Source organism: Raphanus sativus, chromosome 3 (genome assembly GCF_000801105.2).
Source record: "Raphanus sativus cultivar WK10039 chromosome 3, ASM80110v3, whole genome shotgun sequence".
NCBI lineage: Eukaryota > Viridiplantae > Streptophyta > Magnoliopsida > Brassicales > Brassicaceae > Raphanus > Raphanus sativus.
This window is the reverse complement of record NC_079513.1, coordinates 27886277-27912005: the sequence shown is the minus strand read 5'-3', so window position 1 is coordinate 27912005 and position 25729 is coordinate 27886277. Positions and strand designations below refer to the sequence as shown.

The following is a 25729-nucleotide window of genomic DNA, read 5'->3' as shown; positions in this document are numbered from 1 at the left end:
TTTTTATTTTTTATTGATAAAAGATTAAATCCGGATTTATTAAAGACACAAACCTAATTTTCGGGTGGGAGGTGCAGCCTACGGATAGACCGTCTTCCAGATATTCAAATGAATCGTAAGCATGGATCCATATCCACGTAACCACGTGTGGAACTAATAATTTCGCATTAGAAGAGAGTTGAACCCTGATCTGGAACAATAGGGCATTCCTCCTCCAGTGGAGTTATATATATAGATTTTTAAATACTATAAAATAAGTATCTTGACAAAAAAATATAAAATCAGTACATGGACTAAAAATGCTTAACATATAAATTAAACTAATTTATTGAAATATAAAATGGTAAATTACAATTGGACACATATATAATCTCCTTAATTTTAAAAATTCATCTAAATGTATAAAATATATTATACTTTGCACAATAAATATTTTAAAACCAAGGAAAGATATTATTTGATTTTCACTTTCGTAAGAATAATATAGTTATCATTTATTAGTAATACTACTATATATGGATGACAATAGTAAGAATAATGAAATCGTGTTAGTTTTTCTGTTTTCTTTTTGTCATCAGTTTTTTTTTCTGTTATATATAAAGTTTATTTTTCGTAAATAATTATATATAAATAAAATACAACTTCAATAAATACACGACTGCGATAAAAGATTCTATAGTAAATCAATTTTTGCATTAAACATTCACAAGAGATGGTTTCATTTACATTATATTTAGCATACACATTTATATATATCATTGGTTATTAAATTAAAATGAAGAAGAAAACATATTTAAAATTTCGTTTTGATGTTTGTTTATTGTGTAGTCTAAACAAAGATCAAAATCAAAAGGAGATTGAAAAGAAGAAGTTTCTCAAAAAGAAGAAGTTATGGGTAAACTAATTTGGCGGTGATGAAACAATAAATAGGTTGGTGACAAAAGCAAACCCTAGCTACTTGTCTATTTGGCCCCAAGCCATGGAAAATTTTATTTCCTGTTCTAAGACATTAAATAAAGAGAAAATTGGGAAATAGATCCACTTTTTTCTCCCATTTGTCACATTAGGATTTTAGTTAGATTGTTTAGGAAAATAGGATTTTGAAACCTTGTAAATACCCTAATACCCTTTAATTATTGATTAAGTAGATTTATAATATATTTTTTAGATTTTCGTAATTAATTTTAAATGCATTTAGATTTACTAATAAATTAAAAAAGTAAAACTCAAAAAGTAAAAAAAAAAAAAATTCAAAGGGACATCGATTTACTCCCTTACCCTAGATCCCCTTTCTATTTTTTTTTTCACCCTTCTTCTCCGCCGAGCTCCATCTATGGCGATTGATACCTAGTTTCATCTCTTCTCCTGCTCAATCCTTCTCCTCTCCAACGCTCTCTTCATCTCTCCTACAAAAAGTCCTACCCTCTTGTTCCTCATCTTCCTCTTCGACCACACCGAAAGAACACAATCAATACTTCCTTGTTTGAGTTGTTCATCGGGTAAGGTCAAAATCGGTGGGTTCTTCCATCAATTTCGTCAATATTAGGAGGTTTCTTCACAGTTGTTTTCGATTACTTCAATTTTATTTCTTGACCTAGATTTTGTGATTGTCGATTTTGACCTAGATTTTGTGATTCTCGATTTGGATATTTTCTTAAAGTAAATTAATTTACTTGTTGGTTTATAATCTTATACACCACGCTTTTCTCTTTACATATTAATGTTTTCGATTGTATTTACCTTTCGGCTTAGTTTGTTCTTGATATGTTGGCTTAGTTGTTGTCTGATCTTGAGGTTTATAAGTTTGTAATGTAGAGTAGTTGTAGCTGAGTAGTTGTTCTTTGATATGTAGGGCTTTTGTTGTCCGATTTGTATGTAGAGTAGTTGTTCTTGTAGTGTTTATATTCTTACTTTGTTGTTGTCCGATTGGAAAAATGCTTCTAGAATAGGATTTTGTTTGTTTCTGCTCTCATTACCCACATTATTTCGATTGTTAGTTTGTTGTTCTTTGATTGGAAAAATGGTTATTGTTTGTTTCTTACTTTGTTATTGATATTTTACAAATTGAACTAATGATGATCTCATGCCTTGTAGATATGTCGGAGGAGTTACCAAAGAGGCTTTTTAAGGAGGGCGAAGAGCCTCAGGTGTCTCAGATCAATAACAACTGCAGGATCGACTACATAATTAAGAAGTTCACAGCGTGGATGCCAAAGGAGCTGGATGTTGTGAAGAAAGATCCGGTGTTTGCTCAGATTTTTAAGCTTCATGAAAACGGTCTCGGGTACTCGGCGAGAGTGGTACACAGCTTCTTGTGCAGGGAGCTGGTGACTTACAAGCTTCACGAGCTTTGGTTTGTCTTTGCGAGGAGACCACTTCGATTCTCACTTCAAGAGTACCACGCAGTAACCGGGTTTGAGTGCAACACGAGTATCTCCCTTTCGGAGTTTGAAGAGTGGAAATTTGATGGTGGTTTCTGGAGCAGGGTTTTGAGGAGGAAAGACGAGACAGTTACACTCTTCGATCTGTGGAATAAGGACAAGGACTCTGTCAAGAAGTGGAAGAATGCAGATCGCATACGGCTGATCTACCTTGCCTTCATTCTTTGTGTCGTTTTAGCGAGAGATGAGAAGCAGAATATCCCTCTCAAATACATCAAGGTGGTCATGGATCTTGAGAAGGTTCGAAAGTATCCTTGGGGAGTTGCTTCTTATGATCTTCTCTGCGAGTCAATAGCCAAGAACCGCTACAAACTGAAGGAGAAGACAAGTAGTTATGTTTTAGATGGATTCTCCTACGCCTTGCAGATTTGGGCAATGGAAGCTGTACCAAAGATTGGAAAGCTTTGTGGTAAGAAACTGGACAAAGCTTTTGCGGATGGTCCTAGATGCATCAACTGGATGGGAGCTGGAAAGGTGTCATATCAAGAGATCAATCGGTTGGAGGAGATTTTTACAGCTGAGGTAAGTATCACTTGTTTTTATGACTCCATCAGGTTTGAAATAAATTTGTAGGATCTAACTTTCATTATTTTTTTTTGTGTAGGATGACATGTATCCATTCATCTCATCGACAGGGAATATGGATATTATCCAGAGTGTTGATTTCCGCAGAGATGATGTGGAGGATGAAAGAATCAAGGGTCTGATGGAGCTGATTTCCGCAAAGAATGACTTCACTCAGCATGTTTGGGATTTCGAAGAAGCTGTAGAGGAATCTCTAGATCAGCCTGGTGAAGAGGGAGTGAATGATGAAGCAGCTGAGACAGATGAGAGTGATGAAACTTTTCAGACTCCAAGAGGATCAACGAGCCTAGGCGATACATCAAAGCAGGGTAAGAAAAGGCTTCCAGATCGTGGTATGGAAAAAAGGAAGCATAAGGTTCTCAATGGTGGATCGAAGCAACCATCTTTTAATGAAGACATGAAGACTTTTATGGCGCAGTTGTTTGAGCAGAGTATCTCTGCAATGGAGCAAAGGATGGAGAAGAAGATGGATGAGAAATTAGAGCAATTGGAACATCGGCTAAAAGCTCCAACTAAGGAACCCCGCGTTGAAGTTGAGGATGGAGAGACGCCTTCTCCGAGCAAGACAACGACGACCCAGCAGCCATCGTTGAGGAGGTCCACACGCGGGGTAAAGAACAACTAGTCTTCATCACTCCTTTAATGTTATTTTCTCTTGTTTGTTTGTGACTGCACTTGTTAGTCATCGCTAAGGTCTCGGTTTGGTTTAGTGTCTTGTTTGTTTTATGGTTTTGTTATGTGTAATATTGGAACGATGTATTTCATCAGTCCTTTATGTATTTTGTTATGTGTAATATTGGAATTATGTAATGGTTGTCTTATGGTTTTGTAATGCAATTGTTGTGAAACTTTTTTAAAAATATGATCCTTGGTTATGAGCTTGGTATGTATTATAATTGTGTAAATTTTGGTTTAATTTTTTTTATTTTCACAGAGTCCAGTGGATCTTAATTTCACTCAAGAAGAGGCTAGCTTTCGTGGAATCAGTACGCAAGGCGTCGAAGGGCTTTCTCAGGCGTCTCATGTGACCGACTTTGATCCATCTCAGACAGCCAAGGCAGATGACTGGTGGACTCCAATGACTTCAGTTCGAGGTTCGAGCAAGGCTAAAGCTCGTAAAGACAATACAGTTCAACCCTCACAGTGGAAGAAATGGTCTAGACTTGAGCTTACCGATGAAGATTTGCCCCAAGATGGTTCTCCGCAGTCGTCGCTGTATTATTTCTCTGAAGAATCATGGCAAGGATTCCACGAATGGTCTATGAAGCCCGTACCTTTACAAATAGGTCCTTTGTGTTTCAATATGACTGTCGCACAAAGGATAGTATGCGCAGGAAAATGGCTTGGAAACGAGGTAATCATTTGTTTCAATATCTTCATTGCACATCTTCTTTGCTGCAACTTATATTTTTTTGTGAATATTCAGGAAATGGATGGCTTTATGTTTATATGGCGAGTCAAGACAACATTGAAGCGTTGGGCGCCAACCCGTGTTGCTTTTATGACCGCTTTGTTCTGCCTCCAACTTGAAGCTGCATACAACGTTTTCCATCCCGACAAAAAGTCCTATAAACTGCCGGAATTCCTTCTATCATACGGGAGAGGAGAGATTCCATCTCATGGGCGGACTAATGAAGTTTGGGGCGTCGATGTTGATCGTCTCTACGGTCCTCTGTTTGTAAATGGTAATCATCCTCTCCTCTAGACGTTTTCTATTTTAAATTTCCTTCTCTGATCCAAGTTTTATACTGTCCAACGCAGGTAACCACTGGATTGCTGTCTGCGTCGACATCATTGAAAGAAAAGTGTTCGCCTTTGATTGCGGTGGGAATAAGAATAGGCAATACGTTGAGAAGTTTGCTGCTATGATTCCTAGGATAGTGAAGGCCGTTGCACCACCTGGATCGAGGAAACTACACCTGTCACCATACACTATCGTCGATGTGCCTGTGCAAAAGAGATTGAACAAGTCTTGTTGTGATTGCGGTGCGTACGCACTCAAATACTTGGAATGCCATCTGCTTGGTCTCGACATCAACTTAGTGAATGACGAAATAATTCAAGGTTGCAGACAGAAGATTGGCGTGGAATTATGGGAGGCTACACACGATCCTGTTTATGCGGAGGTTATGAAAACCTATGTGCCTTCACCATGGGAGAGGTCTGAGGTCTTCGATCTGGAAGAAGACTAATAGTGTCTAACTAGTGCTTTGGTTTTTTTTTTGAATTATGAGGCAAAACTCTAGGTTTTTATTCTTTTATGACACATTGATAACTCTAACTTTGCTTTTCTATGAAGTATTTTTTTTAGGAAAAATATGGTAGCCCTTAAAATACCCTAAACAAACCCCTAAAGTTATTTGGAAACCATTACCCTAAACATACCCTAAATTTAGTAATCCTTATAATACCCTAAACATACCCTAAAGTTATTTGGAAACCATTATCCCTAAACATACCCTAAATTTAGTAACCCTTATAATACCCTAAACATACCCTAAATTTATTTGAAAACCATTATCCCTAATCAGACCCTTAAGTGTTTTGAAAACATTACCCCTAAACACCAAACAAAAGCCAAAATAAAACCTTAACATACCCTGATCTATTCACTTATTATGTAGATTGATCACTTAAATAATTAATTATATAAAATTGTCAATAATTTTCGAAAATTATCTCCTTCTTTGATCCATGTTGTAACACTTGTTTAGAGGATTCAAAGTTAAACTACAAACGATCTAGAAGTGTGATATACGCGAAAATTTTGTTTTTTTTTCTGATATACCTTAGGTATAATACACGTTATAGGTGTATGAAACGGCGCCGTTTTGTCTAATTTTTTGACCTACTCTCTTTTCTTCCTCATTCTTCTTCGACAGAGAAATATACAGCGGCGACAAATATGGAGAACGACTCAATCATGAGTTCGATCAATTCTTCTTCCAATTCAACAGCTCGAGTAGCCAAAGACCACGGAATTCCCACACGATGCAAGTGCGGTGAGGCTGTGTCGTGTTACACCTCGAGAACCGTTAGAAATCCGGGAAGATTATTCCATTGTTGTCCGATGGGATCTGAGAAGGTTAGTCCTATAATCATATACTTTTTTCCTCGTTTTAATCTAACTGTTTGGTCGATGTTTTTGATGAAGGACAAAACCCACTTGTTCAAATGGACTGATAAGTCAGTTGTTGAGGAGATTGAAGACTTCAAAGACCTGTTTGACGTCCTCCTCGTTGACAATTCTGAATTTCAGAGATCAATGAGAGCTTCTGAGGCAATGCTGAAACGCCATGAGAGTAAAATTGATGAGATGGAATATGCTGTTGCACGTAGCGAAGAGAAGACCATCAAATGCATTACCGAGTTAAAGATGACAAAAGCTTTGTTTCTGTGTTGTTTGGTGATGGTCCTCATGTACATTACCTATGCATGATGGTCATATGCTGCCTCAGTTTGTTCTGTTTTCTCTTTCAAATAATTATTAGACTATGGTTCTTGTTCTTTCTTTCTTAGAGATAATCATCTAGTAAAACCAATAATGTCTCAAGAGTGTTGCAAATACGAAATTGTCAAGCAAGGACGTAGTTAAGAGTAAAACAAAACAAAAAAAAAGCAGAGAAATAAGGAGATCTCTAAGAAGAAACGTAAATGTTAAATGGGTAAATCGCAAGTTCCTCTCTTGTGTCCTTCGTTACCACAACGGCTGCACTTGTGCTTTTTACCCTTGCTTGATCCTTGAGAAGATTTGATCTTGTCTTCTACTGTTTCATACCTTCTCTTTACTGGTCGACCAGCACTCTTTCTTGACTCTGGTGGTAAAAGTTTTGCAAGGTCAACCTCAGCTGGGACATTCCACTCAGACTGTGGGACTGCTATTGGATTAATGGACTCCGAATAGGCTGTTCTCCAAGTTGCAGTTGTGTATAAAACGTCAGTGAAACTGTGTACTTCTCTACCTGTGTCAACAAAAATTTGTGCTTCAGTAGAGTCTATATGCTGAAAAATAACAAAATAGGTCATATACTCATGTGTTTAAACTTCCATACCTCGTGAATAAATGGCAGGAATGGCGTGTCGGCAAGGTATTTTTCCTATATCGTACTTCCCACATGTGCATGTTCTATTCTCCAAATCAACATGACATTCATATATGTCTCCTTTCACAAGCGATCTGAAGTTGTCAATCTTGTAAACCTGAAATCCTTTTGCCTTGACAATTCTCCTATCAATCTTTTTCTCCACCTTGACGGTTAAAGGATCAAGATGCTTCGAGCTTAACAGGTGACGCTCGTAGAACCATCGAGTCATAAATTCCCTTATACTATCCAGCAACGGAATAACCGGATATTCTCTAGGTATTCTCAAAAGAGAATTTATCGACTCTGCAGGGTTTGTGGTCCTAATGTCATACCTGGAACCAGGGAAGAGAGAACGACTCCATTTTCGCACATCAGCCTCCTGTAGATATCTTCCGAGCTCTGGACTCATATCAAAAATTTCGGTCATACGTTCCTGAAATTCAGAGTACCTATATGCCTTTGAAGCCTGTTCGACCAACGCTGTCCAACCCTTTCCCTTAAACGATTTAACCACATTGGTCAGCAAGTGATGAATGCAAATTCCATGTGTTGATTGAGGGTAGACAGTCCCAATCGCTTTAGCGATCGATGCATTTCTATCAGAAATAAAAGCCAAGTCCTTGGAGTCATCTACAACCACGCTCAACTGTCTAAAGAACCACCCCCATGAATCGTCATTCTCAGAATCAACAACCCCAAATGCAATCGGATACAAATTAGAGTTACCATCAACAGCAGTAGCAACAAGGAGAACTCCTTTGTATTTATTTTTCAGAAAAGTTCCATCGACAACAATCACCCTACGCATTGCATTGTAGAACCCTCTAACTGATTGCCCAAACGAGATAAATAGATAGAGGAATCTCCCCTTCTCTGTAGTTTCATATTCAGTATGTGTACCAGGATTAGCTTCTTTGATCATATGCAAATATTTTGGTATTTTTGCATAGCTCTCATCTGGTATACCTCTAGCAGCTGCAATTGCAAACTCACGAGCTTCCCATGCGTGCCAATAACTGATCTCACAACTATGCTCCATTCTCATGAATTTAATGATCTCGTTTGCTTTGGGTCCATCATTTGCATCATCAAATCGATGTTGTATCAGTCTCCCAATTGTTCTTGCCGATGCGGTCTTTCCGAATTTGCTTTTCTTTGAAGGAGCACATGAATGTCTTTCCTCACACTTGTTGATCATGAAATATGTAGACCCATCCAGACATTCCGCACGCACAGACCAGTTGCACAATGCATCCTTACATCGAATATACCACCATTTTTTTGTAGACTTCTTAACAATGAAATCGAAATTATGCTTCATCGCCCAAATCTCCAGTGTTGCCTTCAAAACCTTTTTATTTCTGAAAATTTGATTCTTCTTCACGAAATCTCCGCTCCAAGTTCGATCATCCTTTTCACTATCTCCATTATTTTCACTCCTTAAACCGGCATCACCGCAAGCATCCCCAGCGACATGATCCTTCCTTCTAACGCAAGACTCCTTTGAAGTTTTGACAAACTCTGCTCGATTTCTGTCAGGATCTTCCTCGTCATCAACATTACTTGAATCACACGGCTCCTTATTCAAATCGATATTGACGCGTTCCTTTTGATTTACACCACTACTAGCGAACGTGACACACAAGGTTGTAGACGAACCCTTCTTCGCATAGGCCACAAAGTTAGATACTTGTCGATCATTGCTGATTATTATGGGAGGATTCCCTCTTTGATCCACCATCTCATAGCTGAACTCTGCATTAACGGAATCAGGTTCCACGCCATAATCCTCACACACCATGATCTTGAGGTGCTCCAACAAAGTAGTAGTCTCTAATGGTATCATTCGACCACGCCTTGCTTTGTCTACCATGAAACTCCACTGGTCGCTGCAACTACACATCCATTCACCAGATTTAACATAGATTAGAACCATGTTGTGATGATGGAGAGAAGAGAGAAGAGAATGGAATAGGGAGGAAGAAGAATAGAAGATGGGAGCGTCGATGAAGAGATCGTGGGAGGAGGAGAATATCGTGCAGAAAATATTCTCCAAGATATTTGGGGATTGATTTAGGAAACATCTATAACCGAATATGGAAGTTTCCATATTTTTCGGATTTACCTAGAAAACGTATCATACCTAGGCTTTAACAATGTACAGTATGTGGGATACCTATTCTATCTAAGACGTCACATAAGTTAAAAGGTACATGACCTTAATTTCACAAAAACTACGTTAGGTATATCTTAGAGTTGTGGTTATTTATCGTTATATAACCTCGGGTATAGTGAAGAGATCTTGCTAGATTGAAACGTCACAAAATGTACCTAAGATATATATGACAAGGAAATCTACATAACGTTTTATACCAAGGATATATCGATGTATAAACTTATATTTCGATTTCTAGGTAAAATAGATCACCATAATGTGTATTCTAACCTGGGTTAGAAAGTAAAATAAAATATGATTCCAATTTTTTTTTTAAAAACTTAAAATATATAAATTGTCATACTTATGTTTCTAATAGTTTTCATATTTTTGTATATTTTTTTATTTAAGTTTACTATTTTTCTCATCAACCAAGGGTAAAATAAGTCCAAAATTGCCAAAAGTATGAAAAGTCTTAAAGTGACAAAAAAAAAAATAATATGTCTCTTTTTTCCAATTCTCCCTTAAATAAACTGGGAAGAAGAAATAAACTAAAGAAAGATGAATGAATGAATGTTAAAAAAGAAAAAGAAAAAAACTAAAAAAAGCCATAGAAAAATAAACGGCATCGTTTTGAACGTTCCTTCTGAGGAATTAATTGTCGAAGTCTCCCATCTCAAGTCAATAAAAGGTAAACTTTCTAGGGGTCCTAAAATAAAGGGCTACAAATGTGATACGCCTATCCAGTCATTATTACAATATATACTCCTACTTTAGAATTCTGGTTTTTCCTTCTATTTTTTCCTCACAATCTTGATAATATTCCACTAATTTTTTTTGTAATGAATTATATGATTCGTTGGTCAATTGACATCTAAAGAAACAAAACTACAATGTACTTTAGAAAGTTATGAATTGCAGTAGCTGAAACTAACATAACATATATAATCATTTTTTTTTATAATTTAATGAAATATCTGAATAAAACTTAATATGATGAGAAAGACTATAGGTACGAGATGATGTTAACTTCCATTGCATATATATACCTGTAGCAGAAGTGTCCACATATTTTATGAAGCAAATATGAATATAAAAAATAAATCAATTGATAGTTCAATTTTGATATTTGTTTGTATGATATCATATAAATATTGTATCATCAAATAAAGATAAATGAAATATTATATAAATGATATCTAGTGCAGACAATTTAAATTGATAGTAATTAATTAAAGGAAGTGAATTTTTACATATTTTTAATAATAGTTCCAACATTTTAATCTCTCAGGCTAAGCTAAATAATCATGGATCTACTGTTTATGGATGCATCTCTTTGAAGCAAGCCAGGCTCCAATTTGGTATTTTCCAGCTATGAAATGAATTTCGAAAACAGAATTATCGATAAGGGATTAAAAACTCAGTGAAGTTTAGGATTGAAGCAATAAAAGTGCCAAAAGGAACAATAAAGCCAAATGGTTAGGGATTAGACAGGTTGAAATGTTGGTGAACATAAAAGCCAATAATTTGGTTGTTTTTAGAGGACCCCCTCTTATTGCGGCTAGTTAATTTAATTTTCTTGTAATGCAGAATAGACATTTTTATGAATTACGAAGCTTTCAATCTTGAATCACGGATTTTAAAGAAAAACAAAAGGTAAATGAATCTACTGAAACATGCCAAAGAAATCGAGTCTAAAGCCCTTTAAAAAGCAATTTGTTTTTTAAGATATAACTTATAGATTTACGAATATATTTTTTGTTTCAGTACTATACTACATATGTAAATACATCCAGTTCTATAATCATATTGCTCATGGAAGTAGGAATGTATCTACTTAATACCAGTGTTGTTAAACCTGGAACGAACCGGCGGTCGGACCGGGTTCAACCGTGAACCGGACATCAAGCCGGGTTGGGTTAATGCTAAAACCCAACTAAAATTGAACCGGTTAAAAACCCATATTAAACCGTTAAAAACCCGGGAACCAACGATCCAACGAACCGACAAAACCCTGGTTCGTAGAGAAAACAAGAAAAATATTAATAAAATAATTAATTTTAAAAATGAAATAAAAATAGAGTTTGTGACAAACTGTAATGCACAAGCTATTGTCTTTTTTGACGTTTTTTCTTTCTTTTTCAGTCTGTGACGTCTCTGCAAGACTGCAATTCACAAGGTATTTTATACTTTTGTGTTTTGATGTCTTTGCAAAACTTTTGCGATGTACTAAGTAATAGAAGAAAATGATCAATAAATTTGATTTCCACCAAATTCAAACACAGAAAATCAACAATTGTCAAAATGAAAATCTTACAATCGTTGCAACGTTGCACTAATGTTTATAATTTTTTTAAAGGTGATAAAAATTTATAGTGACCTGGAGAGTAAATTTTAAATGTGTTTTTTTCTATTGATTTAGATTTGAACTATTAGATTTTTTTATTTTTGTTATTACATTTCAGTTTGTTATTTTCTAAAATATGCATATTATATATAAAATATTATTAAATTCAGTTTAATACATCAAATCCGGTCGAACCCAATTGAACCAGGTCGAACCATAATAACCCATGATCCAAAATATTTCCGGTTCGGTCGCTGGTCCGGTTTTAAAAACACTGCTTAATACTAATTCAGGGGCTCACAAAGTAATTCACACTTTAATAAATGAAAAATCCTAGTACGAAGCCAAATAATGATGTTACAATAATATATCAAGGAATAATTGTATAGCAACCCTTATTTTCCAAAAAGATTGTGTCAACTATGGAGTCACATGCGCGAATTGGCGAACAATTATCCGCCTATAAAATATAATTTTCAAATGAAACTTAGCAATAAATTTTATATAGAGTTAAAAACAAGTTTCTTCAGATAATAATTTTTTTAAACAAAAAATCTACAACCAATATTTTAAAAAAACCAATATTTAAAAAGAATGCCTCGATCTAAATTATTGTCTCTAAGTGAGACAAGAAACCTTACATTGACATGAATATATACACATCAATGCACACATGTATAAAATTATTTGATAGAGATAATGAAAACTGAGACGCATGGTTGCTCTGTCTCTATCTCTCTCTAAAAAAACTTCAAGCTTCTCTCTCTCTTTTTGGAATTAAAAGGTTGAACCTTTACTTTTTCTTTTCCCCTCACTTTCTACAGATCTTGTCTTTCAGCTGAATACAAATCTAAAAATGGACGAGCACCATACTCAGTACGGTATACCGGAACTCCGTCAGCTCATGAAAGGCGGAGTGAGGACGACTACTACGGCATCACCGTCCACTTCTTCTCATTTTCCTTCTGATTTTTTCGGCTTCAACCTCGCCCCGGCTGCGCTGCCGCAAAACCACCGTCTACATCAGTTCACTACTGACCAGGAGATGGGTTTCTTGCCACATGGCATACACGGGTTGGGTGGGGGTTCTTCAACTGCTGGAAATAACAGTAACTTAAACATGAGCACCAGTGGTGGAGGAGTTGGGTTTAGTGGGTTTCTCGACGGAGGAGGTCACGGCGGTAGCGGAGGAACGGGACGGTGGCCGAGACAAGAAACCCTAACTCTGCTGGAGATTAGATCTCGTCTTGATCATAAGTTCAAAGAAGCTAATCAAAAGGGACCTCTCTGGGATGAAGTTTCTAGGTTTGCTTCACTTATCCTCTCTTGATTTTACCCTAATCTCGCTCTCCTCATTTTTCGTTTTTTGATAAATACATTTAAAAAGAAACTTTATGCACATTTCTCAAACAAATTCATACCACAAGAGATTTGTTAATTAATCAACAGTACCTCCTTTTTAAAAGTTAGTTAATTAGGAGAAACTTGGCATCCATCTCCTTTCTTTTATTTTTATTTTCTATTTTAACTTTGATTATTTTGTTTTATGGGTTTTTCAGATTTGACATTTCATACGCTTTCTTGTTAAACCTTTCAAGTGAAAATCCCGAATACAAATTGAATCTTTTTATTATTTCTGCATCAATAACTAAAAAGAATGTGACCTCAACACTTTTCTTGGGCTCCTCGATTTCAGCATACTACTTTTTAAGCTGATCAATATCGGGACACTTATATAAATATTACATTCCCACGTATACACACACACATATTGAGGTGTATCTACAGAATGGTCAGTTTCAAACAATTTCTTTAGGAGTCGTTTTGTTTTGGTCAAGAGAATGACCAGACCTTGGCAGTTTCGGTTAAGACGCTATCAGGTGCTTTAAACCCCCAAAAGGGTAAAACATAAACAAGAGTAAAACAAAAAGATTTAATATCTTTCTGACTTTTATTTTAGTTGTTTCTCCTTTTTTACTGATAACTTCTGGTTCAACTTTCTTAGCTTCTGAAGATATGTACCCTCTTCTTTTGTGTAACTATGCATATAAACATGTTATTGGGTTAAACTACTAGTCCACTTGTAAGTCTGGAACACTTTTGGTCCGAAAGTTATAAGCAGTGTATGTTATGAAAAAAACCGTTTATGTAGGTCTATCTAATCTTTAAGTAAATACACCATATAATGATATGTCATGAAAGAAAGAATGTATGAATATTATGAATAGTCAATGGTTCAAATCTAGCTTCAAGATAATTAGGGCACTGTTTCAAATTTCAATCCAGGTACGAACCATTGTAGTCTTTCTCATTCATTTTGTTTTAACATTCAGGATTATGTCTGAGGAACATGGATACCAAAGGAGTGGGAAGAAATGCAGAGAGAAGTTTGAGAATCTTTACAAATATTATAAGAAGACTAAAGAAGGCAAAGCCGGAAGACAAGACGGTAAACACTATAGATTTTTCCGGCAGCTTGAGGCGCTCTACGGTGATTCCAACAACTTGGTTTCATTTCCCAATCATAACACACAGTTCATGAGCAGTGCTCTTCATAGTTTTCACACTCAAAACGCTATGAACATTAGTACAACAACGTCTAACATTCATGACGTTGATAGTGTTCATGGTTTCTTACATCATCAAAGCCTAAGTATTTCTAACAACTACAACTCCTCCGAACTGGAACTAGTGACTTCGTCTTCTGAAGGGAATGATTCTAATAGTAGAAGGAAAAAGAGGAGTTGGAAAGCTAAGATCAAGGAGTTCATTGATGTGAACATGAAGAGGTTGATAGAGAGACAAGATATTTGGCTCGAGAAGCTGACAAAGGTTATTGAAGACAAAGAGGATCAAAGGATGATGAAAGAAGAGGAATGGAGAAAGAGTGAAGCTGCGAGGATTGATAAGGAGCATTTGTTTTGGGCTAAAGAGAGGGAGAGGATGGAAGCTAGGGATGTGGCGGTTATTGAAGCATTGCAGTACTTGACCGGAAAGACGTTGACAAAGCCGTTATGTTCGTCCCCGGAAGAGAGGATTAATGGTAATAATGAGATCCAAAACAATAGTGAGAATGTCTCTGTTGAAGGAAGTGGTAGCTGCTGGAATGAACAAGAGATCATAAAGCTTATGGAGATAAGAACTAGCATGGACTCGGCGTTTCAAGAGATATTAGGAGAATGCTCGGATGAGTTTCTGTGGAAGGAAGTCTCAGCGAAATTGATGCAATTAGGGTTTGATCACAAAAGTGCCTTATTGTGCAAGGGAAAGTGGGAATGTATAAGCAATGGAATGAGGAAAGAAAAGAAGCAAATCACCAAGAAAAGGAAGGAGATTTCGTTGAGCTGCGGCGTGTACTATCCAAGAAACGAGGAAAATGAGATATACAACAATCAAGAAAGTGGATATGATGATAATGATCAGCATCATCGGATGAATGGACAAGGCAATGTAGGCTCTTCAACATCAAACGCAGCTGCTGGAGACTTGAGAGGCGGAATGGCGGCTAGTACAAACTGCTTCCCGTTCGTCATGGGAGATGGAGATCAGAATTTGTGGGAGAGTTATAGTTTGAGGCTAAGTAAAGGAGAGCATCAGTGAGTGTGTTTTCGATGAAATTATATTTAAATATCTTATATTAGGGTAGAAGGATTTATGATGCCTGTTCTTTTTATTTTAGTTTGGTTACGACGGTATCTTCAAGACTAGCAAGGATATTTAGAAAAAAATTAAATCAAACTTGTTTATCCCTTTTCTATTCGGGGTTGGACCACTTTGCTGCCATGGTCTGGTTCATATCATTTAACTGATCGTTGTAACTTGGTTGAACTTTGGTATAGAGTACTTGATCTAATTAATGTATGTACATAAATTGAGATACAAAGAAAACATACATTGAAGGTTAGAGATGTATCTTTGGGTAACCCTAGAGAGAGAGAGAGAGAGTTATGAAGATGGAGACAGCGGGGAGGAAGAGTGGTGAAGTAAGATCTGGTCGATTCAGTGTGTTGATGGTCAGAGAGAAAGTAACCATTTGCCTTTATCTCTTCCCACGATCTAACTCTTATCCTTTTGTCCCTATTCCCTATAGATGACAGTGAGACACTAGCACGAGTCAATATAATCTTTGGTACGTACACATTATTGACAATGTTGATTAATTCTGAACTGTCTCTATTCTCATTTAAGTACTTGTTCAGTTTATGGGTTTCACACAAAGACCATTTCTACTACTAGATTTGATAATTCTTCTTGTCAAACTTTATTAAATGTTTACTTTGGATATAGATGTTGACACTTGAATAAGGAAAACATCGTAGTTATTCTGTGTCATTAATGCTGCATGTGTCATATATCTCGTGGCAATTTAGAGAATACGTCACTAATCGTGTTCAAAAAGTTCAATGTTTACTAATTCTTCAAAATCAATCCATAGATTAGAACCACTTCAAAATCATATGCTAAATGCAAAAATTTGAAGGAAATAAAAGTGGCGTTGGTAGTCTTTTAAAAGCTTTGGTCTTTTTTTTTTTTTTTTGAACGGTTCGGAGACAAAAGTTTTGGTCTAAAATACAGAAAGTAACAAAAGGGGATGATTGTACACTTGTAGTTAATAAGACGAAGTAGTAAGAGTGTAACATTATCCATCGCTAAACAATTAAAACTGTTCTCATGACCCTATTTTACGCTCAGTCAGTCTGCTCTGCCATTGTCTCTCTATTATGTCTTCCCTATGACTAGACACATCATCACCTCATTATATGAACTTTTTAATGTTCCCCATCCATTAATTTAACACAAAAAATTCTACTTATTAGACTTTTCGTATTTTGTCTTTCTTTGATTAGTACAAACGTATATACTTTTCTTTTTGTTAAGAATATACAAAGGATATACTAATAAGGAAAAAGAGAAAAACGTTATAATTAATTTGCCAAAGTAAACTTCAGACATGCATCTATAGAACGAGGAGCTACGAGAACATATGTTAAAACCATAATTAAAAAACATTCCGAGGGTAAATACGCAAAAGAAGAGCAATAAGACTATAAGAGGCTGGAACCATAAATATGGAATAACCAAATAGCAAAATCTATCTTATTAAAGGTGAAGTACAAATTCGGTGCGTTTGGATACTTGGATAAGATTAATTAAAAAATTTGGTGTGTTTGGTTATAGCTATAAAAAATGGAGTGTTTGGAAACTTGAATAGTAGTATCTATTAATTGTGTTTCCATATTTCACTTAGTTTAACAATTTAATTAATTATATTACCTTAATAATAAATTACATCATTAATTATATTACCATAATAATAATAGTGCATATTTTTATTTATTAGTTAATCAATATTAACTTTGTGCCAATTATAAAATCAAAAATGCTAAATAATTAGGTTTTACATATGATTAAACATTTGGTTTATTTTATTTTACTAAAATATTTTTATTTTAGTTACAACCGGTGGAAAATTACGTACCCAAAAACATAGTTCAAAAATATGTTTTGTGAATAAAATAATAACTTAAATCAAAATACTTAAAATGTCCTACATTTATTGTTACTTAATTTTCCACTCCATATAATTATTTTACTTGATAAAAAAACTCTTTCTATTTCACTTAATTTAGCAAAACACATAAAACAGTTTTTTATTAATTTATATAATCATTTAGACATGAACATTATCTGTCTATTTAGGTACATGTTGTTCTTTTCGGGTATCCTTTTTTTTTGGTAACCAAGTCCCGCTTGAATATTATAAACTTATGTGTGGATTTTGAGTTGGATCATTCTAGATCTTGATGAATTCGGTTCTGATGTATAGGAACCTAAAAATATCTAAATAACCAATGTATCTAAAACGGGTTCAGATATTTGTAACAAAAATAACCATATAACCTGATTCGGTCCAGATCTTTTGAGTATCGTTAGTTACCAGATCTTTTGAATATCGATGTATAAAAATATATTTCACGGGCCAATTTAACAAAATATTAATTGGTTCAGTTGAAATAAATATATTTTTAAAAATTATATGAACTGAAAAAATCACTATAAGAGTACTTACATTTGGATTCAAATCATTTTTTAATAACAAACTACACAAATATGTTGATTTGTATACAAATTTAAATTACAATGTAAATATTTAATTGAACACAATTAATACAGAAATATGTCACATTGTTTAAACAAAATATCAAAGTAAACAGTTGCGTTCTAAAATCATTTATTTTGACAACAAGCCAAATAAATATGTTGATTGGAGAAGGAATAAAATAAAGCCAGATAAATACATAGTTTACCAGAGACACTCTATATGTCAAATTTATTATAAAGAATTTTTTACTAAGATAAATACATTCAATAATTACAAACAAATAATATATTTCATAAAAGTAAAAAATAATATCCGCGCTTCGATATGTTGATTGGAGAGGGAATAAAACAAAGTCAGAGAAACACATAGTTTACCAGAGACACTATGTGTGTCAAATTTATTATAAAGAAAATTTTACTAAAATAAATATGTTCAATAATTACAAACAAATAATATATTTCATAAAAGTAAAAATTATACCCGCGCTTTCGAAGCGCGGGTCAAAATCTAGTCATAATTATGAAACAAACCGAGGGTAGCACAGACATGAAACAGTCAAAGGGTAAACTAGAGGGTAAAATCATAAATATAAACTAGAGCGTATGTACAGATGAAGAGATATACAGAAGTCTACCAAAAAATGGCGGTCAATGACGGAGATTTATGGCCGGTTCTGGATTTGAAAAAATATTTGGCTTAACATTAAAGTTTTTAAAAACTATTATATGTTACAAATAAAAACTATTATATAGACTGCATGATCCTCAATTTCGTTTGAAAAATTATTAAAATTAATCAAAAAATGTTTATGGTATTCTAAATCTTAGATTCATGATCCAGAAATGATCATTAACATAACAAACATGTTTTTACAAAAAAAAAACATAACAAACATGTTTTATCTTTAGTGTAAATGTGTCATACATTTTTATAATACAAAACATGTCATTATTAAGACAAAACGATATATTCCAGGGTAATATCATATACCCCAAAAATATAAATAAGAGCAGAAAGTTACACACTGTCAGATGATTGTTATACCACATAATTACATAAATCTCCCAAACTAATGAAACTGCTATATGACTTTATTTGTAGTCTTTGACGTGAAGGCTCTCGGAAGCACCTTTCACCGAGCTGAGCATCACCCTTGTATGAACCAGTAGTTGCATCTGAGTTAGCCTTGGCTCGAGCCAAGAACGCCTTTTGAGCTTTCTCAACATTCTCCTGTTTACCTCCCCAAGCCTTGATGCTGAAGCGCACGCCCATACGAAAACGTCAAGCTCCATGGTTTTTTACCTTTGAGCTGATTAATCGCGCGTTTAAATTCACAGTTGCTTGTTCCTCACTCTGTCCTCCAGACAAAAACACAACGGCTGGAACCGCGGCGGGGATAGTCCGTTGCAAAGCACGGACCGTATGCTCCGCGATCGCTTCGGATTTAGCCTTGGAGCTACCGTCTGACCCTGGAGTAACCATGTTTGGTTTCAAGAGTGTTACGGAACGAGAGGGCCGTAGAAAATGACGCTTGGCCTATGATAATGTGATATCGAGTATTTACCATGTCATATGTATCATGTCAAAGTTGGAGGGCTTAACCTTTAGGGCCATTGTTAATCCTTATAATTTGACCCGTCAAATCCACTTACAGGTGACAACAACATTTAATCAATGGACCGAAACTAATAGGAGCCCAAATATGATTTAAGAATTAAAAAAGGAATTGTTGACAGTGGGATTTGAACCCACGCCCTTTCGGACCAGAACCTTAATCTGGCGCCTTAGACCAACTCGGCCATATCAACTCTTTGTTTAGGGAACTGACTTCATTGTAAAATTTATTATCACAATGGATGAAGAAGATAGGACAGTGATGAACTGGTAGGGGGAAAACGAAGGATCACCCATTGAAGTTCTTTATTCTTTGGTACTGGTTTGAAGTTGCAGAACAATCTCATGGGAATCACAGTGGAGAGATAAATAAATGTATATCCAAATGAATCATATTGAGTCTTTTCTTTTTGCTGTTGGCACACTCTTAGAACCTTAACTACTAATTTAGCAGTTTTGATGTACAACAATGTAATTAAAGAAACAAACATTAAATGTGGGATCAAACAAAACACTACAACAAAACCTTGCTTGCTTACCCCTGGGAGGAGGTAGATAAAGATAATATCCCTCGCTCTTTCCATTACTATTTTTTCAGTTACTTTTTTCTCCTCCATGTGACTAATTTTTATAGGATAAGACGGATAGCTCACGAGTTGCAGCTATCTTAGCTCACGAGTTGCAGCTATCTTAACTAGCTGCCTCCCTCCTGGGCAGCAAAAGAATGCTGAGAAGAGTATATATGCACCATCATCAATGATTGTGTTGTGTTTAGAAGTGGACCGGGGACTTCACATATCCAAGCGATTAGGTGGAGGAACCGCTGATTTAATCAACGGTCTTAGCAAGTCCATTATTGTTGCAAATGATGGACGCTTCCACGGCTCACTGGCAATTGAAACAATAATAATGCATAAATAAAAAATATATGTAGTTTATAGGAAGAATAAATTTTGTAACGTACTTTGTCCAACAACTCTCGATTATGGCTGCAACTTGAGGGTTCAGATTCCGTGGGATCTCAAGCCGTTTATTCTTGAAACCAACCGCAGCTACAACCTATGGAGCCATTTTGTAATTAATGACTTGCTGAAAACTTGTGACTGGGGCTACTTTTTAATGCAAGATATATATTGGAGTGGAAAGTACCTGAGCCGGATTCAAGTTACCCCATGGTTGCTGCAATGTAGCAAGCTCCCACAAGATGACCCCGAAGCTGTACACATCTGATTTCTCATTAGATTGCTCATCCCGCAGGACCTCTGGTGCCATCCACTCGGGCTGATAAATCAAAGCTAATCAGTTTATTTTTATCTTCTATAGAAACAAAACAGAGTTAAGTTCTTCAGCTTGTTTCTAGCTTCAAACAAACTGAACTTACGGTTCCAGCTGCCGTTTTTGACGAAAGAAACGTGCTGGCCTTTAACCTCGAGAGACCAAAATCACAAACCTGAAATTTAAAGACAAACAGAAGACATAAGGTTTTGCACAACAGACTCTTTTTAAGACAATAGCTTGGGACTAATGCTTCCTTAGGTTAAAGTAGACTAATGCCTTTTTGCGATGTCCCCAAAATATGGTTTAAAATAAATATTCTAAGCTGATCTAGGAAGAAGAATGATATATACTGAAAAAATCAAGCCAATGGACAATAATTTTGTAACTCGGATTCAAACCTTGACTGTGTATTTTTTGTCAACCAACAAGTTTGGAGATTTAAGATCTCTATGTACAATCGGAGGATTGCGATTGTGAAGATAGTTCATCCCTTTGGCCTGCAACAGAGAAATGACAAGAACATTCGATGAGAAATACACCAAAAATCACAAGTTCATCAACTCAATTAGCACCCATTCCGGAGTGTAGTAAAGAAAGGAGGTCAAATATACCACATCATATGCCATACTCAAGCGGCGTCTCTCATCCAATTGCTCCCTTGCTCCACTTTTATGCAAAAGTCTGTATAAACTACCTCTGTTTCAAAGAGAGAGATGTATTAGTAACAGAAAACGCTACAACTCTACTAGCCACACAAACCTTCAAAATCTAGGAGACCAGTACCTTGACAAATATTCTGTCACTATTGACAAATTTGGAGGTTGAGTGACAGCGCCCATGAAGAGAACAATATTTGGGTGGCGAAGGCGTTTCATTATTGCAACCTAACAGTGAATCAAGATCGTGAAGGGCATTAGAAAACCAAACTTGTAACCCTAAAAGACGAGAATTTTTTTTAGATTTGCACCTCTCTTAAGAACTCATTGACACGCTCAGCATGGAAGTCCTGCTCCATGAGAATTTTCACAGCAACATCCTGAAAGTGGTGGAGCATAATTATGCAATAATCAAAATAAGAATTCTTCCCGTGATAGTATTGGAAAATCCAGAGAGGAAGATATCTTTATGATATACACACTTTAAAAGCCAAGAAAAATCAATGATACAAAATTCAGAGAAAAAGTTCTTACCGAGCCATGCCACTCAGCACGGTGAACAGTACCGAAGGAACCTGAAAGAACATTAGCTCAAAGTATAACTGGAGGGATAAAGATAATCTTCAACTCTCAGAGAAGAAAGTAATCTCTAAATGGGAAGCACTTTTTCTTATATAGTTCGCGAACGGATCCTAAAGCAAAACCACTTCCACAAGAACTTTTCGTTCATAAACTAAATCACTACTTTTTTGGGTAAAACTAATACCTGCTCCAATCCTCTCTTTTACATTAAGATCACACCATGGAATGTCCATATCATCACCATCAAGTCCAAGTTCCTTATTTGCCCTGTTCATAACCGGCTGATTGGTCGGTGGGGCACTTATAGGTATTGCTTCTTGGACTTGACTTGACGCACGCATCATGTTATGTGGAGGCATATTAACACTGGGAGGGAAAGAACCACCCCCAATTTCTGCGGAAACGTCATTCTCTCCACCCCTATGAAACATTGAGAATCCCATATCATCTACAGGAATTCAAACAAATAGATATAAGACATCAGAGTCCAGAAGACAAGTCTTTCACATATGCATCAGAAATGATATGCTAACAGCATTCTCAAGAGTTAAAACTTCACTAGGAAATCCAATTCCAAAGCAAAACACTCACCAGTACGAACATCCACAACCAAATCCCATTACACAGAAAAAAAAGAGAAGAAAACAAATAATAGAATCATTCTAAGATTGTTAACCCTTCAGAATTAAAAACATAATCAAGAAATACCCTAAATGATGGGAGATTCCACTTTTAGGGAAATACAAAATGAGATGTAAGAAGCATGCAAAAAGTTAACATACTATTCATGTGTTTTTTTTTTTCTAAACGGGAATACCTGATGCAGGATCAAAAACAAGATTCAGTGATTGACTGTCGGTGAAGTAATGTTTGGCTAGTGACCTATAATCGACTGCGGGTTCAACTGGCCTGGGTCGAGGAAACCGCAAAGGTGACGAAATTGAGATAGTTGAGGGACCATTTAGCAAGGAATCGGGCTCCCACAAGTGACCTGGCTTTCCGACTAAATCAACTAGATACTCCCTGAAACGAAAAAAAAAATGATTTTTCCACGTTACAAACCTAATGAGAAACATTTAGGGGCATAGCTGTTCTTACAGAAACAAAAAGCATAAGCAAAAACGAAAAAAAAAAAGGCACAATAGAAGTCTCTTGCACCCGTACCTATCAAGCCCAAACCTGACAAGGCACGATGCAGCATCGTCTCTATCACAATACTTGCATCCTTTTGCAATTCGACAGGGCAAATCAATTATGTCAGCCAGTACCTGCATGCACCAAATGCGGAGATCAACACTTAAAACTGAAAAAAAAAACTACCAAATGGGATAAAATAACAATACGAAATAAATAAAACCACTTTAAGAAAAATTCTTTGTTCAAGAAAAAAAAATTCACAAGTGTTACTACTGTACAGAAAAAATGATGAAACAGGATATTTAATATTGATCAATCCAAAAGACACATCTAAAGTGTCAAGGCCATAGATAGCATCGAGTAGTTGGGAACTCACTTTGAAGAGTAAAGCTCGATGTCTGCAGAGTCCAACAGAGAGGCTACCTATAGGAACCACAACTTTAAAGCATTCTTTAAGACCATTAATGCACTCCTTCCACATGGGAACCAACTCATCTTCCCCCATGATAACTGGACCTCTGAAGGAGGAGGTTGAGAAATTAAAAGATTACACAACAACAACATGATAAGTAGAACAAAAGGAAAGATATAAGGAGGTGAGAATCAAAGATTTACCCCATACGGTTGCAGATAAGTTTAGCGAGCTGATCAACAACCTCTTTTGTGGTTATGCAGCTACAAGAAATGTCGTGGACTCTATTGTGAAGCTCCTTGAAGGCTGGATCACTACGCCGATCTACTAAGATAGCTTCGAGGGAAGAGTCAGCACCGGAGGATTCAACACCTCTCAAAGATCCAATCGAAGGAATGCGGCCGCTTTCGTGTAGATCAATGCATAAGGTCCAAATATAAGGATCAAGACCATCAATCATATAAAATCCATCGGGAACTTTATCATAGTACGATAAGCATCCATTAACCTGGTGCCAGTACACAAAAACGGTTACATACTATGCAAATGCATCTAAAGATATTATTATTATTTTATTTTATTCTTTACCCAGAAGCGATGCGAAACGGTTTCAGCTGAGCTTGGAGAAGTCCGTAGAGCAGATTCGTCGGGTACTGGATCCAGGAAGTTTGGATCGTCAGCGCAAGTAGCCTCAGAGGAGAGCCGCAACGCTAAAGCAAGCTGCAGCTGGTAACTCTCCTCCGTCTGCTGCGCCCAGCTCTTCCCGGAGGCCGAGCCGCCGCCGCCTCCAGATGAATCCGCCGCCGTCTGAATCCTCAAATCTCCTCCTCCGAACCCCACATCTAGAGGAAACCCAGCCGATTCGATCTCGCTACCCGCCGCGGCCGCCGCGGAAGGCAGATAGTAATCTCCGCCGGATAACGAGCTCTCGCCGAAGCTGCTCCCGCTCGACTGCCTCTGGAGACCGAGCGGGGAGGCGTAGATATTATTCCCGGCGCCGCGGTTCGGCTGATTGCTCGGATGATCCCAATCGAATCCGCCGCCGGCGCCCTTGGATTTGCCGTTGCTGCCGCCGCCGCTACGGTTCTCGCTGGAGAAGGAGTCATAGTGAGGAGGAGGGGCGCCGGTGACGGAGACGGAGACCTGGTCGTCGGGGAATTGGGTGAGGAGAGTGTAGTTGGATCTTCTACCGGGCATTTCCATTCGCGATCTGAGATTGAGATTGAGATCTCGTAACCCCTAGGAAACCGCCATTGCTGTTGATTGAAGAAGTTGGGCGAGAGCTAGCTAGCCACTTGTTTCTCTCTCTCTCCTCTCTCTAGTTTTCCATTTTTATTTCCTTTTTAAAATTCTCTTTGAGTTATATCAGAGGAAACTGTTGGCTGCGCTTCTGTTGTTCTGTTGATAGTTTATTGATGTTCCCCTCTTATGTCCCTCTCTTTTAAGAAAGGAACTATGACATTTACACAAATACAGTATATGAATTTTGGTTTATCAAATTTTCTTTCTAATCACTAGTTTGAGAATTGTCTAATTTATAAGTATCTGTAGATAATATTCTTTTGTTTATATTTATTTTACTTTACGTGATTTTCTTTGTTGCAACAAAGAGAAGGTAATATTCTATTCTTTTTTGAAAAAAAGTAATATTCTATTCAAACAAATAATTTGGTATATTAATTTTCTTGGTGGAATGCAACGGTAGTTGTGTTATTATAACGAATAAATTAAAAAGATGTTATAAAAAATATAGGGATCAAACTAAAATATACCTAAGTAGTGCTAAAATGGATTTTACATAATACTAGTTATGTCTTTTGGAGGCCTTTCTCATGAAAAAACATGCATTCTGAGATTTTAAGATAGTAGGCCCAAGGCAATCAAATGTAATAGTCTCCCCCATGGGCCCTGAGAAAGGGCCTGGTGTAATTATTTGTTTTAAATAATATTAATTTAGTAATAGAAATAAAGGGCATCAAGCAGGTTTGCCCGAGTGGTTAAGGGGGAAGACTTAAGTTCTTCTGCACATAAGTGCGCGTGGGTTCGAACCCCACAGCCTGCAGCTATTTTTTCTTTCCTTTCTTTCTATTTAAAAATTTTGTACATGTCCAATCAAAAAGTTTACCTTAGTATATAATTCTGTGAGTGCAAACATCTTTTCTGAAATCAAATTGATTAGCTCTGATCCTCCATTTAGAACCTTTAGAGTAACTCCAGTGCAAACATCTTTTCTGAAACTTGTTCGCAAATTATTTCATACAATGTAAACTTTTGTGAGTACAAAAATCGTGTCTGTAGATTGATTTGCTTTGAACCTCCATTTGGAACCTTTTT

At 36.3% G+C, this 25729-nt stretch overlaps 5 protein-coding genes, 2 non-coding genes and 1 pseudogene across 7 annotated transcripts; 4 read left to right on the top strand and 4 right to left on the bottom strand.

Annotated features, from left to right (window-relative positions):
- Nucleotides 1–2096: 2096 nt before the first annotated feature.
- Nucleotides 2097–5218, top strand: LOC130510149 (uncharacterized). The gene is made up of 4 exons (XM_057006501.1): nt 2097–2963; nt 3046–3636; nt 3961–4711; nt 4788–5218. The coding sequence occupies exons 1-4, from the start codon at nt 2097–2099 to the stop codon at nt 5216–5218; spliced, it is 2640 nt and encodes an 879-aa protein (XP_056862481.1).
- A 713-nt stretch (nt 5219–5931) lies between these two features.
- LOC130510148 (uncharacterized protein At4g04775-like) lies at nt 5932–6465 on the top strand. The gene is made up of 2 exons (XM_057006500.1): nt 5932–6111; nt 6181–6465. The coding sequence occupies exons 1-2, from the start codon at nt 5932–5934 to the stop codon at nt 6463–6465; spliced, it is 465 nt and encodes a 154-aa protein (XP_056862480.1).
- A 217-nt stretch (nt 6466–6682) lies between these two features.
- LOC130509530 (uncharacterized) lies at nt 6683–9784 on the bottom strand. Its single transcript, XM_057005670.1, has 2 exons — nt 7079–9784; nt 6683–6988 (listed from the first exon to the last, which is right to left on the bottom strand). The coding sequence occupies exons 1-2, from the start codon at nt 9219–9221 to the stop codon at nt 6684–6686; spliced, it is 2448 nt and encodes an 815-aa protein (XP_056861650.1). The 5' UTR covers nt 9222–9784; the 3' UTR covers nt 6683.
- A 2487-nt stretch (nt 9785–12271) lies between these two features.
- On the top strand, nt 12272–15364 carry LOC108844537 (trihelix transcription factor PTL-like). Its single transcript, XM_018617803.2, has 2 exons — nt 12272–12918; nt 13947–15364. The coding sequence occupies exons 1-2, from the start codon at nt 12470–12472 to the stop codon at nt 15211–15213; spliced, it is 1716 nt and encodes a 571-aa protein (XP_018473305.1). The 5' UTR covers nt 12272–12469; the 3' UTR covers nt 15214–15364.
- Nucleotides 15365–18678: 3314 nt separating this feature from the next.
- Nucleotides 18679–19330, bottom strand: LOC108845677 (fructose-bisphosphate aldolase 4, cytosolic-like; annotated as a pseudogene).
- A 113-nt stretch (nt 19331–19443) lies between these two features.
- Nucleotides 19444–19524, bottom strand: TRNAL-AAG (transfer RNA leucine (anticodon AAG)). The gene has a single exon. It is a non-coding gene; the product is annotated as a tRNA-Leu (tRNA).
- A 166-nt stretch (nt 19525–19690) lies between these two features.
- Nucleotides 19691–24823, bottom strand: LOC108847647 (serine/threonine-protein kinase CTR1). Its single transcript, XM_018620947.2, has 15 exons — nt 23984–24823; nt 23599–23903; nt 23360–23501; nt 23011–23114; nt 22664–22869; nt 22031–22294; nt 21799–21839; nt 21576–21644; nt 21392–21492; nt 21220–21304; nt 21007–21105; nt 20712–20780; nt 20480–20611; nt 20295–20389; nt 19691–20218 (listed from the first exon to the last, which is right to left on the bottom strand). Exons 1-15 carry the CDS (start codon nt 24596–24598, stop codon nt 20122–20124), a joined length of 2424 nt encoding a protein of 807 aa, XP_018476449.1. The 5' UTR covers nt 24599–24823; the 3' UTR covers nt 19691–20121.
- Nucleotides 24824–25374: 551 nt separating this feature from the next.
- Nucleotides 25375–25457, top strand: TRNAL-UAA (transfer RNA leucine (anticodon UAA)). The gene has a single exon. It is a non-coding gene; the product is annotated as a tRNA-Leu (tRNA).
- The last annotated feature ends 272 nt before the right edge of the window (nt 25458–25729 follow it).